The following is a 16,000-nucleotide window of genomic DNA, read 5'->3' as shown; positions in this document are numbered from 1 at the left end:
CACACGTGAGTGAAATTAAACATGTGTCCCGGCCAACCATAGAGTAAGGATAGTAGAATATTGAAGAACTTTTAGACCTTCATTCAAGAAAGATGTTGGATTGATTATTGTGAAAATGCACAATAATAACCACAACACATATTGAAACTCAAACTCTCAACATTGTGGTTTCTAAGATTTCTATGTTTTTGTTTTTGCTTGCATTTCACTATTTAGTTTAATTACCTACTACTGTACTGCTAGCTAGCCTTTGATATTATGACTACCGATTATAAAATATACAATTCAAAATGTATCCATCAAGAATAAGAACATATATAAAAATTAGTCGACATCAGGTGCATCAGCCTTGTCGCATTAAAACGTAATGAACAGGATACACGCAATATTTATTGTTAATACAGGCGTGAGATTTTATATTATGATTAGTTGTTTACCAGCAGCATCCAAAGTCAAATTATGATCCTTTCCCCATAACAATACAAATCTTTTTGTTGACCATTGATTGTCTGGCATAGAAATATGCGCCTTAATTATTTTTACTTTTTCCTCGTATGTATAGTAGGCCTAAAGTGGATTTTGTCTTTAACTTTATTGTTATTTAGATGTGTTTAAAGTTCCACAAAAGGGATTCGTAGATATTTACCATTTACCATTTACCATGGGTCCTCCTCTTCACAATCGTTGATACTGGAGAGTCGTCAGTTGATGTGGGAAGTTGGATTTTGTGTGTGTGTGTGAGTGTCTAAATGGTGTTGTTAGGTGTCTTATTAGGTGTTGTTAGGTGTGTATTGGCAATGGTAGATCCAGAGAAAAAAATTGGGGGGAGACACCTGAGGCACAGCCACCTTTTTAACTCCAGGCCGCGGCCTTCGAAGTGGCAATATCGCAAGTAGGGTTGTAACAGCTGATTTGTTTGGATGCAGCTAATAGTAATTTGTGTATTTTTTTAAGAACACGAAAGCTTAATTGGTTGCTGGGCTATGAAAATATTGAAAGCATTTTCATGATTGACCTCTGGATCAAGATATTGCAGGAGATTAAAAGGTTTAGTTTAATTAATTGTTGTGTCAATTTGATCCTTATATTGTACTAACTATACAGCTGTTTAGTGCTGCTAAGAGCACATATTCGGGTTAAAACAGTTTTCTCATCAATGAATGAGGTCGTCAGCATTAACAACTCTTCTGAGACAGGACAGACAAAACATACATACAAAAAACGACATTTGTACAAAAACTTGGCCAAGTACCGTAGTCGCCAAACATTAGGTGCGTTGAAGAAGTAACGACTGCTCATTGAGTTTTAATAAATTATCGTGGCTAAATAAACATATTTTCTTATAGTCAGAAACAACAAAGCGACACAAAGGTATCTCTTTCATATTGTACACCTACCCTTTACATGCCTTTACTCACATTTGGGATCAAATAGGCCCATGCAGATGCAGTGTAGCGTATCTTAATAAATTGGCAGTTAGTTGGCAATTTATTTAATTTTAGTTAGGGGCTTAGTTTTACGAAACAACAATGTATGAAGGGACTGAAATTAGCTTGATAGTTTGTTACACTCATATTAGTTACACATAGACAACCCCCAAAATCTTTTTCTATTACAATTTGTTATGTTATAAGAACATACCTATATAATAACTCTGACTAATTTTAGAATCATATCAGATTCATCATTCGTTATTTCCAATTTTATAACTTGCATAAAGAAATTTATAAGGCATGTTTTTTTTTATCAAGAAATGTATTTGAACATTAATTCATTCTTGCTGTTCAAAGTGTGGATGAGTGCACTATACAATAGTGTGTTGATGCAACCACTATACAGGAAGACCTGTTAGCTTGTGGAAGGGTCTGGCATGGCAGAGTGTAAGCCAGTTAAAGTATAAAGTTAATCAAATAAGCCCCTGGTGTAAGCTGATTAGCACAAGCACGCTACCAGCCCTTGTGGCATACAGTTCTTCTTACACACTTCTAGCCCAGGTATGTTTATTTATTGATGTTTTTAGTTACTTTCTTATTTTATCAACACTTTTATATTATATATTTTTTCTGTTTAAAAATTGGTTAATTTATCTTACAAACTAAAAAATTGAATTATTATATTCTGATTACAACTTAGATAGGTAAAAGTACAGTATTAAATACAATAATACCCGCAGCAAACTGAACAATTAAACTGAACTGACGGATGTGTCTTTTTTGGGGAAAGCGTATGGGGATTCTTTTTTGGAAAAAAATTATTATTATTTTTAAGAAGCTAAGTGTGTGAAAGGTTTTCTCCTTTCTTTCTTCATTCTCTTTCTTTATCATCTGTAATATTTTTCATTTATAACCATTGGCCACTTTGCTTGTCAAATTTGTTTTGAGCAAAAATCTCCATGCACGTGAATTAAATATTTGTCAGATACAGTATGATGCTTTCCGCTTATACAAGTAATTTTTTTTTTAAATTTAAAACAATAAAAAAATAGATACATCTAGTTTTGATCAAGTTTTAGAATTATGGCTTAAAACTATTTCGTCATCCAAATCAAAATTGTAAATTTTTTTATGTAAAAAATATATTTTATAAGAATGAAAAACCGACTAAAATCAATAAGACTAACCAGTTGATTCATTACAATAGATTCTTCTAAACAATTCAGAAGCTAATTAAGTATCTCAGTAAAGCATGAGTGATTACACCGGTTATTTTCTTTTCTATTGCTAGGTATGGTCTATTAGAAATTAGAAGTTCTTACATATACTTCAGGCTAGATTTATTGTTGCAGTATTTCCATATAGATCCATATTGGTGATTGGCAATATTTGAACCCAGAATCTCTAGGACCAAAGCCCCCCATTCTTCGGCTAATAGGCTGATTGCTCTCTTTGTTATTTTTTTAACTACAAGGAGAGAATTACTTTTGTTGGGATGTAATTTTTTTATCAAAATAATAAACTTATATAGGCTTTAATTCTGGTAATTAATTTCTTTAGAGTTATTCTATTTAAATAACTTCAAAACTCATTTTAATTTTTCAGATTTAGAATAACAAAAATGCCGAAAGACGATCCGGAAACCACACAGCTGAAAAAGGAATTGGATGATTTGATCAAAAAAATGAAAGTAAGTAAATAATACAATAGAACTTGTACAGAACAAGACATTAAACGTATTGTATACAATAGAATGCATCAAGATGTGACTATCTTATTAGATAGTAAACTGTTGACCTCACTAAAACACAAGTAGAAAAAATACCTCTGATAAAAAACAAACATGTGATAAGTTTTAGGATTTTAGCTGGGTTTAGTCAGTTTCCGGTTTCCAACATAAGTGGGAGTTATTTTAAATGAATATTTTAATATACACTAGATGAGGACCCATGTAGCTCCACAGCGTAAAAATAAATATAATATCCGAGAAATAATCAAATTTATGATTTTTGATTGAATAATACAAGTACTCGAACTTAACTGATTAAAACGATCAATAGCTCAAATTAAAGCCTATGATTTACTGATTATTTTTAGTCTAAAACATATAATAAAACACAAACAATACTGGAGTTATTGATTTTTCATCATAGAAAAACCTTATAAAAGTATTTTTATGTTGATAGTTTACCTTGCGTTTGCTTGAAACTCGTCCGATTTGAATAATTAATATATAGCTTAAATGAAAGCCAGTTATTTCACTGAAGGTTCTTAGACTAAAATATATAGGATTAAATAATTATAACTGGTGAAATACATCTTAAATTGAAGTAAGAATTCGAAAATAAATCAAATTTATTTCAACCAATTTATTTCAAATATAGTTTTTTATATAAATAAATGTAAAACCAAATTTGTTAATAATAATATTTGTTAATAATACCAAGCTTCAGGAATGCACCCCATCCTTGTATTAAAGAGCAAACCGTTTAACAGTGATAATGTTTATTTTATACTATAACAATACATACAAAAAGTATACCATTGTTTGAAAAAATGAAATGATATGACATGGCTTACAATAAATTGACTTTTATTAGTTAGTCATAATAGACGTCGATGATAAAAACATAGTATTTTATATCAGCACATTCTGTGAGTGGAATCTTATTAAAACTCCAGCAGTAATAATTTTAACACGAGAACGACATTTATAATTTACAGAAGTGCATGTATAGGTAGTCAAAGTTAGAACCTCAGACTATAGAGAGGCAGAACACAAAACAGTCATGCTAAGTGTTGGCAGGGTAGTGAGGGAGGGAAGCCCTATACAACTACTATCTTGGCTTCATTACTGATGGCAGCCACTGTTCTAGCTATTAAATTTCCTCTTATAAACACAATACAGTATGTAAATATATCTTAAGCATGATGCAATTTTCAGATAATGATGTAAACATATACCTTGCAACTTATATTGATCAACTACAGTGAATAAAAATATTTTGCTAGCACATTTTCCCAATATATGAATACATAATGTTATACCCAATAGTAGGCCCTACTTGTCTACATATGTCCACAAACATATTAATTTTTTTATGAATGTCTCTAAGTTAAAATAGATCTAATTGCTAATGTGTCTTTGTAATACATTTTTAGATATGAACACCCACTTGAATACTTCACTATTTTACACACATACCTCTTAGACCAATACACAGTAGAATTTCATAAATTGTATTTGTTCTAGTAAGCCCCAAGTTCAGTTCAAATCTACAAAATAGATAAAATACAATCCGACAGCGGACTCAGTTAAATCATACTTTTAGTTTCTACTATTTATACATTTATTCTCTTTCTCAATTTCAACTGAAATCTTTCATGTCCACACAAACACACACACAAGCAAATTTCAGGATTCACTGGTCTTCAAGACTACGGGGAAGAGGAGCAAGGGACAAGAGAGTTTCTCATTTTCTCTGAAGCTTAGCTAGAACTGATAAAGTTGAACTAAAACCCTGATCTTTGGCAGGAAGAACAAGCTAAAGTGGCGGACAAGAAGCTTGAAGACATCTGTGGGGATATGGCTGACCCGCCCAAGGTGCGACTCACCACCAAGAAGATGTTGAAGGGACACATCAACAAAGTCAACTCAGTACACTACAGCGGAGATAGCAGGTATCTTACAAGTTGGATAATCTCTAGTAATGATAGAAATAGAAAGCAATTTACTTTGAGTGTTTTGTGTCAAATGTGTTCACAAGTGAACTTAGTACCTAATTAATTTATAGTTGCGGTTGCAATAAGAATCGCAATTTCACTCTTGATTTGCTTAAAACCATAAACACAAATTCTAGACAAAAGCATTTATGTGAGCTGATATTCCAGGCATGCAGTGACAGGATCCCTGGATGGCAAGCTGATCATTTGGGATACCTGGACCGGCAACAAAGTCCAAGTAATCCCTCTTCGATCTTCCTGGGTGATGAGTGTTGCGTTTGCAGAGAGCGGAAACTTTGTTGGTTAGTGTTCAAACAACAAATTCCATACCTACCAAATCCTCTAAAAACTATGTGCTATCATTTGAGTTATATTTTCTATTCCAGTTTTTCATAGGTACTATGATACAGTTAATTATGATTTATAAAATACACTTTTAGTTCTCCTTTATATTTGGACGGTAAAAGTTGTCAAAGGAAGAGAATGGTATTTTACATCAGCACACCTTGGAGGCTTGATTGATTAAGTTATTCTGAAACTGGATTCAACTTTAATCAGTGGCGGTTCTAGGACCTTATCAAAGGGGGGGGGGGGTGCAACAGGGATGAGACACACTAGGAGTGGGTCCGGGGGTCCTAAAAAAGAAAAGTCCAGGGGAGTAGAAATGTTGTCATAACCCTATACCTGAGAAAAAGTTACCTAGGGAGTTAAAGTTACTAAAGTTAGTCAATATACCCCCCCCCCCCACCTGGAACCGCCACTGACTTTAACTTCAACCTGGGAATGGGAGTGTCTATGTCGTGGAGCAAGATTGTATTGTTTGTCAGTGCAATTGCATTCTTAAGAAGCAAATAAAGCATATAATGTATTTTTGTTAAGGTCATTATTAGGACTGGTGATAAGAAAAGTGCTTTATTTAATATCAAGTATTATTTGATACTAGTGCACCTGTTGCTCGAATTCGAGCAATATTGCAAAATATTAAAGGCGTTTCTTTTTTTAACTAATAACAGTCACAATTTCTGTTGACTTAAAAGAGTCAACTCAAAGATAATGTAATCAATCACTCAACTCCAATTATCAAAGCTGGAAACAAAGTAAACGAACTCACTCTGAAAACGAACGCTCACTCCACTCCTTCTATCGAAACTGAAAACGAACATTCTTGTGTGTATCATGTGTTTAATATGAACAGCTGTAATTAATACAAATTATTCGTCTGTTTAAGCAAACAAAATCTTTTCTTCATAAGAAATACATTGGGATTTTGATGGCCTGTGGGGCAAAGCCCGAAGACTTAATTAAGGATTACATTGTGTGTCAACAAAACAATAATTCAATTATTCATTGTTGTTTACAGCTTGTGGAGGTATGGACAACATGTGCACAGTTTACGATGTCAACAACAGGGATTCAACCGGGGCTCCCAAACTTGTGCGAGAACTGCTCGGATATGAGGGCTTCCTTTCGTCTTGCCGGTTCATTGATGACAGAACAATCATCACAGGATCTGGTGATATGAAAATGTAACAGTTACATTTCTTAAGTGGACCCATAACTGTCATGATACTTTTTGAGTAAAGCTCCTTATGCTATATATTGGTTTATATTAAAGGTTAATGTATAGAAGCCTATTTTAAATGCCGAAATTTCATTACAGCCATCTTGTAGAGCAAATACTTATGAAACAAATAATTTTGTTAAAGTGATGTTGTACAATATTACAAATTACAATTAAATTTTCAATTATTATGTTACAAAGAAAATTCCAAAAACTGTACCTACATTTAAACATCCCATGTTCTGTGGAGAAAAAGTAAATTGTTGCAGTTTCCTTGTTTATGGATGTTATTTGATCGAATTTGGCAAATTTATTAATTTTATACCATACTACTATAAGGTTTTACAAGAACAAAAAACACTTAGTTCAATCATTCCTTGTAGCCCAGACCCAAATATTTGTTAAAAACCTAAGGTTATTTAAATGGAAAATAAATTTGACATCATGATGGTGTGGCCTCTGGATCGTCTGAATTAACGTATAGTGGTTTAAATTACCTTGTTCTGTCCAAAACTACTGAGTCTACTGAGTCGCGACTTGCCCTCAACCGGTGCCGTATCACGTGTTTTGTTACCAACTGGTCTACCAGTGTTAATTGTTCAGTTTCGTGTTTTTGTGTTTTTATGCCGTGTCTACGTTATTTATTTACTACAGTACTATAAACTTTTGACGAACTCCATCATCAGGAATATCTAATGACTGCTTGACATTCTCCCGACCTGAAGATGTGCTCCTGCAGCACGAAACAGCTGCAGTCACTACGAACTACAGAATCGTTTTGGACAGAACAAAGGTAATTTAAAGCACTATATGTTAAATTTGACATGTTTAAGGGAGGAAATATTTTATTTTAAATCTATTAAATTGCAATTACTAAATGGAAATTCACTTAGTCAACAGGATTGCTGCTGCAGGGGTATTATAGGTTTGATGTCTACTGAGGTATAGCTAAACCTTATAGTTTGTTCAAAGTAACAGATTAATAATTTTTATACTTATTTGTTTAAACTCAATATTACAGTTGCATCTGGGACCTGGAGAAGGGAGTGAAGACAGTTGAGTTTGATAAGGCACACGCAGGAGATGTTGTCTCTATGAGTCTGTCTCCAGACAAGAACACTTACGTCACTGGATCCGTAGACAAGACTTGCAAACTGTGGGACTTACGAGACAACACCTGCAAGCAAGTCTTCTTCGGACATCAGGCCGACGTAAACTCTGTCTGTGTGAGTAGACTTTGTTCATTCATGTACATTGGAAGTGGCTAAAGTGTAATTCAGAATAATAGATACACTTTTCTGTAGTGAAATCATTAAAATATTGAGATGACATGTGTTGAGTGGAATGTTAACATCCAAACTGTTTGCCACCGTGAAGCTGTTGTCATATATTTGAGGTAAAATTCACTGTTAAACTCTTTATAAATACTTTAATACTTTTTCAATGAAATGGCGATCGTACAAAGTAGGTATTTTAAGCCAAGTATGAATGGAGATGAGTGTAGGATGAGTGGCGCGATCTTGTAGTCTTGTTAGTGACTAAGGCCGACTTATTCCTTAGACACAGCTCTTTTAATTAATAGCCCATACAGTTAATGGCAATTAAGGGACCTACAGCTTATACTGGAATCCGAACCACATTTTTGCCTTGGTATACGAATTGGTCAAATTTTTAAGGATAGTACTGTGGATAGTCGTATTACTCACTCGTGCAGACTTTAATCCACACCAGGGAGTATCGCATCCACAGTGCATGCCTGTAAATATCCACAATTCGTAACTTCCTATAGTAGCTGGATTACATTATGACGCCACCCGTAATTAGGGTCATCTATGTGGACCAACGGACGTTGTATTATTTTACGGCCTCATGTTGAGCTATGACTAAATTGACCAGTGGGTGTGGGTGAACTAGGTAGGAATCAGTGAATGATAGCTCCTGGTAAAAATACTGTTATAAAAATCAATATAGTTTGATACTGAAAAATAAGTCAAACATTGTCTGTTTCTGTCGGTAGTACCACCCGAACGGATTTGCCTTCGCAACAGGCTCGGAGGACAAGACAGCTCGAATGTATGACATCCGCTCTGACCAGCAAATAGCGTTGTACGAACCTCCTAACAAGACTTCAGGCTTCACCTGTTGTGGTCTGTCGTCTAGCGGTCGCTTCATATTGTGCGGCAGCGATGATCATTCAGTACACATCTGGGACTCCATGAAAAACCAACACAACGGTGGGTAATGTAACGATCAAATCAAAATTAGCATAAAATAGCATTTATCCAAATGAAACATCGTTGAACTTGGAGTGATGAGAATTGATTGATGTCAAATTTCCATTGTGCAGCTGCACATGCGATCTTAGTCAGTAAAGCTGTCATCCTATATATTCAAGATCATTCATCATAAAATCCACTTGTCTTCTCCTTTAAATACATGGTGTGTTAGTGTAGTGAAAATCTCCAATCTCTCTCCCTAGTGGAAGAGATCATTATATATCAATACAAATATTGTATATTGATACGTATTGATACGTATGTGTATTTGGGCCAATACACATCAATACACATCTATACATATCAATACAAGTAAATAGGATCCGAGTCATTAGCTTATTTGAAAATAATTTGTAGCTTGTTAAAAAACCATTTTTAATTTGTTTCAAAACATTAAATAATATCAACTATGCACTAAAAATAAAATAAAAATTAAAAACTAAAAAAATTCTTGGCAAAAAGTTCAGTGGGTTCCCGAGATTTGAACCGGTGACTCCAGCATGGAAGCCAGTTGTCTTAGCCATTACACCACGGACGCTTCATGTTGGAATGAGTAATGATAGCCATTTTGAATGCGAGAAGCTGTGGTAGGCCTCATAATTTAACTTGAAAAAGATTTTCAATGGCATTTGTGTCATTTCAAGCATGTACCTATATGCTTTAACATGTTTCAAAACTGTTTTATTACCAGTTCAAACTGTTTTCTTGCTACTTGGGTGATATGAATAGTGTCAATACAATTTATTTTTTTTGATTTCTAGAAATAAGGAATTCAATAATGAATTTGTGAGGGATTTTTATCCCTAACGATAACCCAATAAGCAAAAAAATTGTTTAAAGTTGTCGAAAGCTGTATTACAATAATTATTGTTGTATAACAATTTTAAAACATTTTGATTTAAACTTCATATTACAACAATTTTGATATAAGATTGAAACAATTTTAAAATTGTTTAACAATAAGTTTTTTGGAGTTGAAAAAAATAAGTTTCAATACGAGCTGTAACTGTTTTACAACAATTTTAAAATTGTTTTACAACCACTTTTTTGAAGTTTAAGAAAATCAGTTTTAATACAAGTTGTAAACTGTTTTACAACAATTTTAATGTTTAGCAATCAGTTTTTGGCAGTTTAAAAAATAAGTTTTAATACAAGTTGTAACTGTTTTACAACAATTTTAATGTTTAGCAATCAGTTTTTGGCAGTTAAAAAATAAGTTTTAATACAAGTTGTAACTGTTTTACAACAATTTTAAAATTATATATTTTTAAATTACCTATATTGAGTTTTAGGTACCTCAGCTAACGCCTATGACCTAGAACTAAAGTTTTTCCTTTTTTCAAAAAATAACATTTTTATTACTGTTTATTTCACAAAGTTTACATTGGTATTTTGTATAATCCATGATGTTCATATGTGATACATTTTAGAAATATTTTGCATTTTATTTATCCGTATTGATGTCTATTGATTTATATTTACATCTAACATATTTAAAAAATATTCTCTATTGATATCAATGAACGATTTGTTTGCTCAAATGATCTATATTGATATATTTTATGTTTATAGATGTCTAGTGATATGTATTGACTAAGTTTTCAGTGATGTCTATTTGTTTGTATTTACTTGTAATGATATCCATGAACATCTATTGATATCACTAAGCATTTAGTGATATCAATAGATTTTTTCTATTGATTTCTATTGATGTCTTCCACTAGGGCTGTCAGACCATTTTACGAGTGGACTATATTTGATCACTTTAATCTTAATTCTATAACTTTTCTCAGTGTCTATGGCATGTAGATGAAAATTTGTGTTTGCAAGTGTATTTTTTTCCAATAGTTTACAAGTAATATTACAAAGAGGAATAGAAGATACTTTTTTTGGAAAGTTGGAAAAGGTAAGAGTGGGCATAAGTTGTTGGTCGTCCAAGCATTAAAGATGCATAACACTTTCACCCAGAATCAAATTATCTATGTGTCAGGATAGATATCCCACTACAACATATCTTTTGCGTAAAAAAACAGTTTGTTGTTTGTATTTGTTGGCTTTTGTTGGTGTTATTTTCAATAAATAATTTGAATGACTCCAGAGGTTTAACTCTGCTAAAGGCAGCTAACATGTTTGTGAATAAATATTGGTTTACTAAGGTAGCTTTGGTCTTATGGTTAAAGACGATAAAAAGGCTCCCCTGATTGAAATATTGGAAATTGTCCTCGTCAAATGTGAAAAGGCAAATAAAGAGTTGTGTTGAGATAATACAAGTTAATCTTCATCAATTAAAATAATATATTTTTTTTAGGTTGCCTAGCCGGTCATGAGAACAGAATCACTTCGCTGTCCGTGTCGGCCAACGGAATGGCCGTCACAACTTGTTCCTGGGATCAGCATGTCAGAGTTTGGGGATAAAAATTTGATAAATTAATTGTTGATATGATTTCAAAACTTAAAAACCATGTTTATGATAATTTGTTGAGTTATGTGATAAGGAAAGCTCGAAAACGTAAACAGCATAGGCCTACTGAAAATATTGAAGTTATTGGCTACCTTTTGTAAGTCACTATATTTAAGGCTAAAAACTTCAAATTAATGAGAACTACTGTACGTTTTGTGATCTTTTTATTTGCTGTTTACGGCACATAAACAGCTGCTGTACGACATTAACACATGTGCATTATTAATCAGCTGGTCCTGGTGGTGGAATAAGTCTAAAAGCTTTTTATTTTCCATCACGATGCAGGGATATGTCCAAACAAATATGGGCCATATAATGTATAAGTTAAAACAGAATTCACAATATGGGTCATCAGGGAATGAGCAGAATTTAAGCTCTAAACTATCGATAATTAATATATCTTCAATTTGTCTTAAGACATGTTATCCTTCTTTTTCTTACATTCCAGAAACTGTATATTTAACATGCTGTAGTATTTATTTGTTATTGTAATTATGGTACTCTCCAACCAAATTGATATAATATTTTATTATTGCCATAAATCATTGATTCTCTTAGATTATTATTATAGAAAATTGTACATTTACAAGATATATTTTACTAATTTGTTTGTAGAGAGAGAAGTCAATCATACAAATAGGAATAAGAGGGCTGAGTAACTGAGCCGAGTAAGTGAGAAAACCCAAAATATTTTAACAACTGAATCATCGAAATACCTGGGATTATTATTTCCATACCCTACCCACTTTTCCTGAACCATTTCCACTCCTTCAAGACAACCAACCCTAAGAATGATTGGTTGAACAGAGATTGTGTTTTGTGTGACACACTGACTGAAAAATACACTCTCAAAAAATACAGTATCATGTATTTTAATCTGTATCATGATTGTAGGTTTTAAGAGATTTTCATTAGTTTGTATTAAGAATGTTAAAGATGTAAATGAATATTGAAATAAATAAAATGAAAAAAATTATTACCTGTTTAAACTATCCAATCTATTTATAGTGTCATTGTGTAGCATATTATTATGTAATAGGTTTTTAGGGAATAACCCATACAGGGATGGATAAGCTATTACCTTGTAGGTCTCATGGTAAGACCTAGAACCGGGTGGGACCAATTTACTTTTTTGTTTAGTTGTATTAAATGTTTTTAAGTACATTGACTATTGGATACAGAAGAAGACATCCCATCTATATGGATCAGCTGTCGCCAATTTTTTACTAAAATACCCCCGCCGCAGCAAACCTGACGCCTAAGCGAATTTCCATTTGGCTGAATTGATTTTCAATTGATCTATTTAAATAACATTAGCTTTAACGAGTACCTAGGTTTGCTGCTACAAGGAAACTAATAAAGTGTGTGTTTTAAGTAAAATAATTATTGCTTAGTATAAAATGAATATATTTGCCAAGTTTGATCAAAAGATATCCATAAACAAGCAAACTACAACATTTTACAATATTCTCCATAAGAATAACATGGGAATTTTAAATTTACCATTTTTTTAGTTTTCTCCTTAACCAATAACTGTACAAAAACACTTTGATATACTGAATTGGTTTTTTTTTAAGCTCTTTAAGAAGGTTTAGAGAAAAATTGGGAAATTTTGTGTTTTGAGGGTCAAAAGTGAGAAAACCCAATTTTTACCCCATAAAACCCTGTTCCCATGGTCCGATCATTCTGAATCGCGAACTCATTCAAGTTTATCCCGCCTTACACCTTCAAACCAAATTTCATCAAAATCGGATGAAAATTACTCAAGTTATCGTGTTCACAGACACACACATATATATATGTATGTATATGTATATATATATATGTATATTGTATATATATATATATTATACATATATACAAATTTGAACGAGTGGTGTTTTTGGCCTCTGGGGACATCAACATGAAAAAGTAAATTGGTCCCGGGCCTAAGTCTTACCATGAGACCTACGGTAATAGCTACTTCCCTATAGGGAAATTCGCTAAAAGAATGAAAAAAAGAACCGGGGCCCCCTGGAGTTAAAGGTGGTCGTGGTCGCCATCTCAAATGGTAATAATAATAAAAACGCCCTAAATAAAATATGAATATGAACTAAAATAAAAAAACCTAAACTATTTATTTGAACTATACACGAAACACAACAAATAACTCTTATAGCTAGGCGATGTATATATGTTTCATACATATGAGTTCACTAAATGAGCCTGACGGTACGATGTCATAGCTTATAATGTCATAGCTTATAATTGCGAATTTGTTGCATAGCTTATAATCTTGAAAATGTGGCATAGCTTATAATGGAAAATTTAAGTTGTTCCATAGCTTATAATCGTAGAAATGAGGCATAGCTTATAACGGTTTTCTTAAAATGTGGCATAACTTATAATGGCATAGCTCAAATGTGCTGCAGCTTATAATATCTCGTTTGTTCTATAGCTTATAATTTTAAAAACGTGGCATAGCTTATAACGCGCGGGAATTACGTCATAGCGGATGGGACAGCTGATCGATCCTGAGTAGACCAAAAAATTATCGTGCAATGGTCCTCAAATTATCGTATGGACTAGCAGCCGCTACTCGGCAATAAGAAGGAGGCCACTTCTTCACATGTACAGAAACCTTATAATGACGTCACATGACTATCGACTACTTTTCAGCTATCGGAATCGTGATGGTTTATGCAATCGATTATCGAAGGCCGAAGGGACACGGCTTTACATCGTCACTTATTCACTTTGCTGTGCCCGGTGACCATGTTAATAGACTCGTTCTTTTCAGAAAATATCACAAATAATAAAGAGGAAAATATCAGACTCTGAAGAATTTAGTGATGCAACCCTTTGTATAACTAATTGCAACTAGTAATAGTAAATCAAATATATAAATTAATACACTCGATATTTTAATTCAAGATTTCTTTTTTTAAGATTCTTTAACTTGCATTGGTTGATATTTTATAATCGACGTTTCCCCAGATCGTAAAAAGATTTAATAATTTTAAGTATCTAATTAGTTAAATCTAAATTACGTTTAGTATTTTATAATATTTGTAAGTTAATGTATAAAAAAGCATTAATTGAGTTAGTTTAGGTAACGTTATAGTGTATTGTTATGCTTTTGTTCAGTTATCTACAATTGAACATTTTTATCCTGATAAATTTAAATATTTAGACCCTATTATATAAAATTCATTCAAATTTCAATTGTTTTTTCCAATTTTCAAAACTCAAACTTTAAAAACATTTTTAAATTGAACTGATCAATTTATGCACTCTAATCTAATCAAGGTTTATTTCCACCAAAATACAAAAATAACAAATAATGCAAGAAAGCAATTATATATGAAGCATAATATATACATATATATATATACTGTATATATAAATAAAAGTAATTGAGTAATGTTACATGTGAAAGGACTTATGGTATATAACTAATACCCCCGCCGCAGCAAACCTGCAGACTAAGCGAATTTCCATTTCCCTGAATGGATTTACACTAAAATGTCTCCTTAAAAATATCACATTTATTCCCTATTTAAATAGAATCAGTTTAAAACATACTTAGGTTTGCTGCAACAGGGAGGGTAAAAGTGTTTTTTATGTAAAATGTTAATAGTTAGTAAGAAATAAAAACATTTTCCAAATTTGGGCAAAATATGTTTATAAACAAACAAACTACAACAGTTTGCTTATTCTCCATAAGAATAACATGGGAATTTTAAATTTACAATTTTTTGGAATTTTCTCCGTAACCATTAGGCGCATTATAACGCTTCAATATACTAAATTATTTGTTTTTTTAAGCTCTACAAAATAGTTTCGAAAGAAATTGCAAAATTTTATGTTTTTTGGGTCAAAAATGGGAAAACCCCATTTTTACCCCATAAAAGCCCCCATAAACCCCCGTTCCCATGGTCCGATCATGCTGGTTCGCGAACTCGTTCGAATAAACGTAGGTTTACACGTTTGTACCAAATTTCATCAAAATCGGATAATGTTTGCTCGAGTTATCGCGCTAACGGACACACACATATATATATATATATATATAAATATATATATATATATATATATATGAATTTGAACGGATGGTGTTTTTGACCTCTGGGGACCTCAAAACGAAAAAAAAATCGGTCCCGGGTCCAGGTCTTACCGTGAGTACTACGGTAATAGCTTATTCCCTATATGGGAAATTCGCTAAAATGAGAAAAATTTGATTTATTACATTGAATTCATGTAACATAATTAATAAAATTAAATTAAAATGGTTCCTTAACGTAAAAATAAATTTGATGGGAAACGAGACTATATGGGCACTAGTGGCCTGTGCGTAGGCTCGAGTTGAATAATATAGAATGTGGTACGATCAAAAAGTAATAAACTATCCTACAAATTAATCGGATTACTACTACTTAATGTTTCTTTATTTATATTATGTTCCAGTACTTTCATTTATAAATAACAAGATAAGGCTTAGTAAGTATAACGTTATTGTGAATTAAATGGAGCCAGAATAATATAATTGGGTAAAACTTATGGTGTT

General features: G+C 32.5%; 1 protein-coding gene across 1 annotated transcript; it reads left to right on the top strand.

Moving 5' to 3' along the window:
* The first annotated feature begins 1,927 nt into the window (after positions 1–1,927).
* On the top strand, positions 1,928–12,411 carry LOC128992070 (guanine nucleotide-binding protein subunit beta-2-like). The gene is made up of 8 exons (XM_054415461.1): positions 1,928–1,994; positions 3,039–3,123; positions 4,969–5,114; positions 5,325–5,458; positions 6,517–6,682; positions 7,739–7,943; positions 8,735–8,951; positions 11,302–12,411. The coding sequence occupies exons 2-8, from the start codon at positions 3,055–3,057 to the stop codon at positions 11,406–11,408; spliced, it is 1,044 nt and encodes a 347-aa protein (XP_054271436.1). The 5' UTR covers positions 1,928–1,994; positions 3,039–3,054; the 3' UTR covers positions 11,409–12,411.
* The last annotated feature ends 3,589 nt before the right edge of the window (positions 12,412–16,000 follow it).

Source organism: Macrosteles quadrilineatus, unplaced genomic scaffold (genome assembly GCF_028750875.1).
Source record: "Macrosteles quadrilineatus isolate MER2022 unplaced genomic scaffold, UCM_ALF_1.0 Scaffold_4__1_contigs__length_99947679, whole genome shotgun sequence".
In the NCBI taxonomy this organism is placed as follows: domain Eukaryota; kingdom Metazoa; phylum Arthropoda; class Insecta; order Hemiptera; family Cicadellidae; genus Macrosteles; species Macrosteles quadrilineatus.
This window is presented reverse-complemented; position numbering and strand designations above follow the sequence as displayed.

What these genes read in the sequence shown, in the direction of transcription:
- LOC128992070 (XM_054415461.1), top strand. Translation starts at nt 3,055, where the DNA reads ATGCCGAAAGACGATCCGGAAACCACACAGCTGAAAAAGGAATTGGAT. An exon ending in ATTTGATCAAAAAAATGAAA is followed by an intron (nt 3,124 to 4,968) that starts GTAAGTAAATAA and finishes GATCTTTGGCAG; the next exon opens with GAAGAACAAGCTAAAGTGGC. An exon ending in GGATCTGGTGATATGAAAAT is followed by an intron (nt 6,683 to 7,738) that starts GTAACAGTTACA and finishes TCAATATTACAG; the next exon opens with TTGCATCTGGGACCTGGAGA.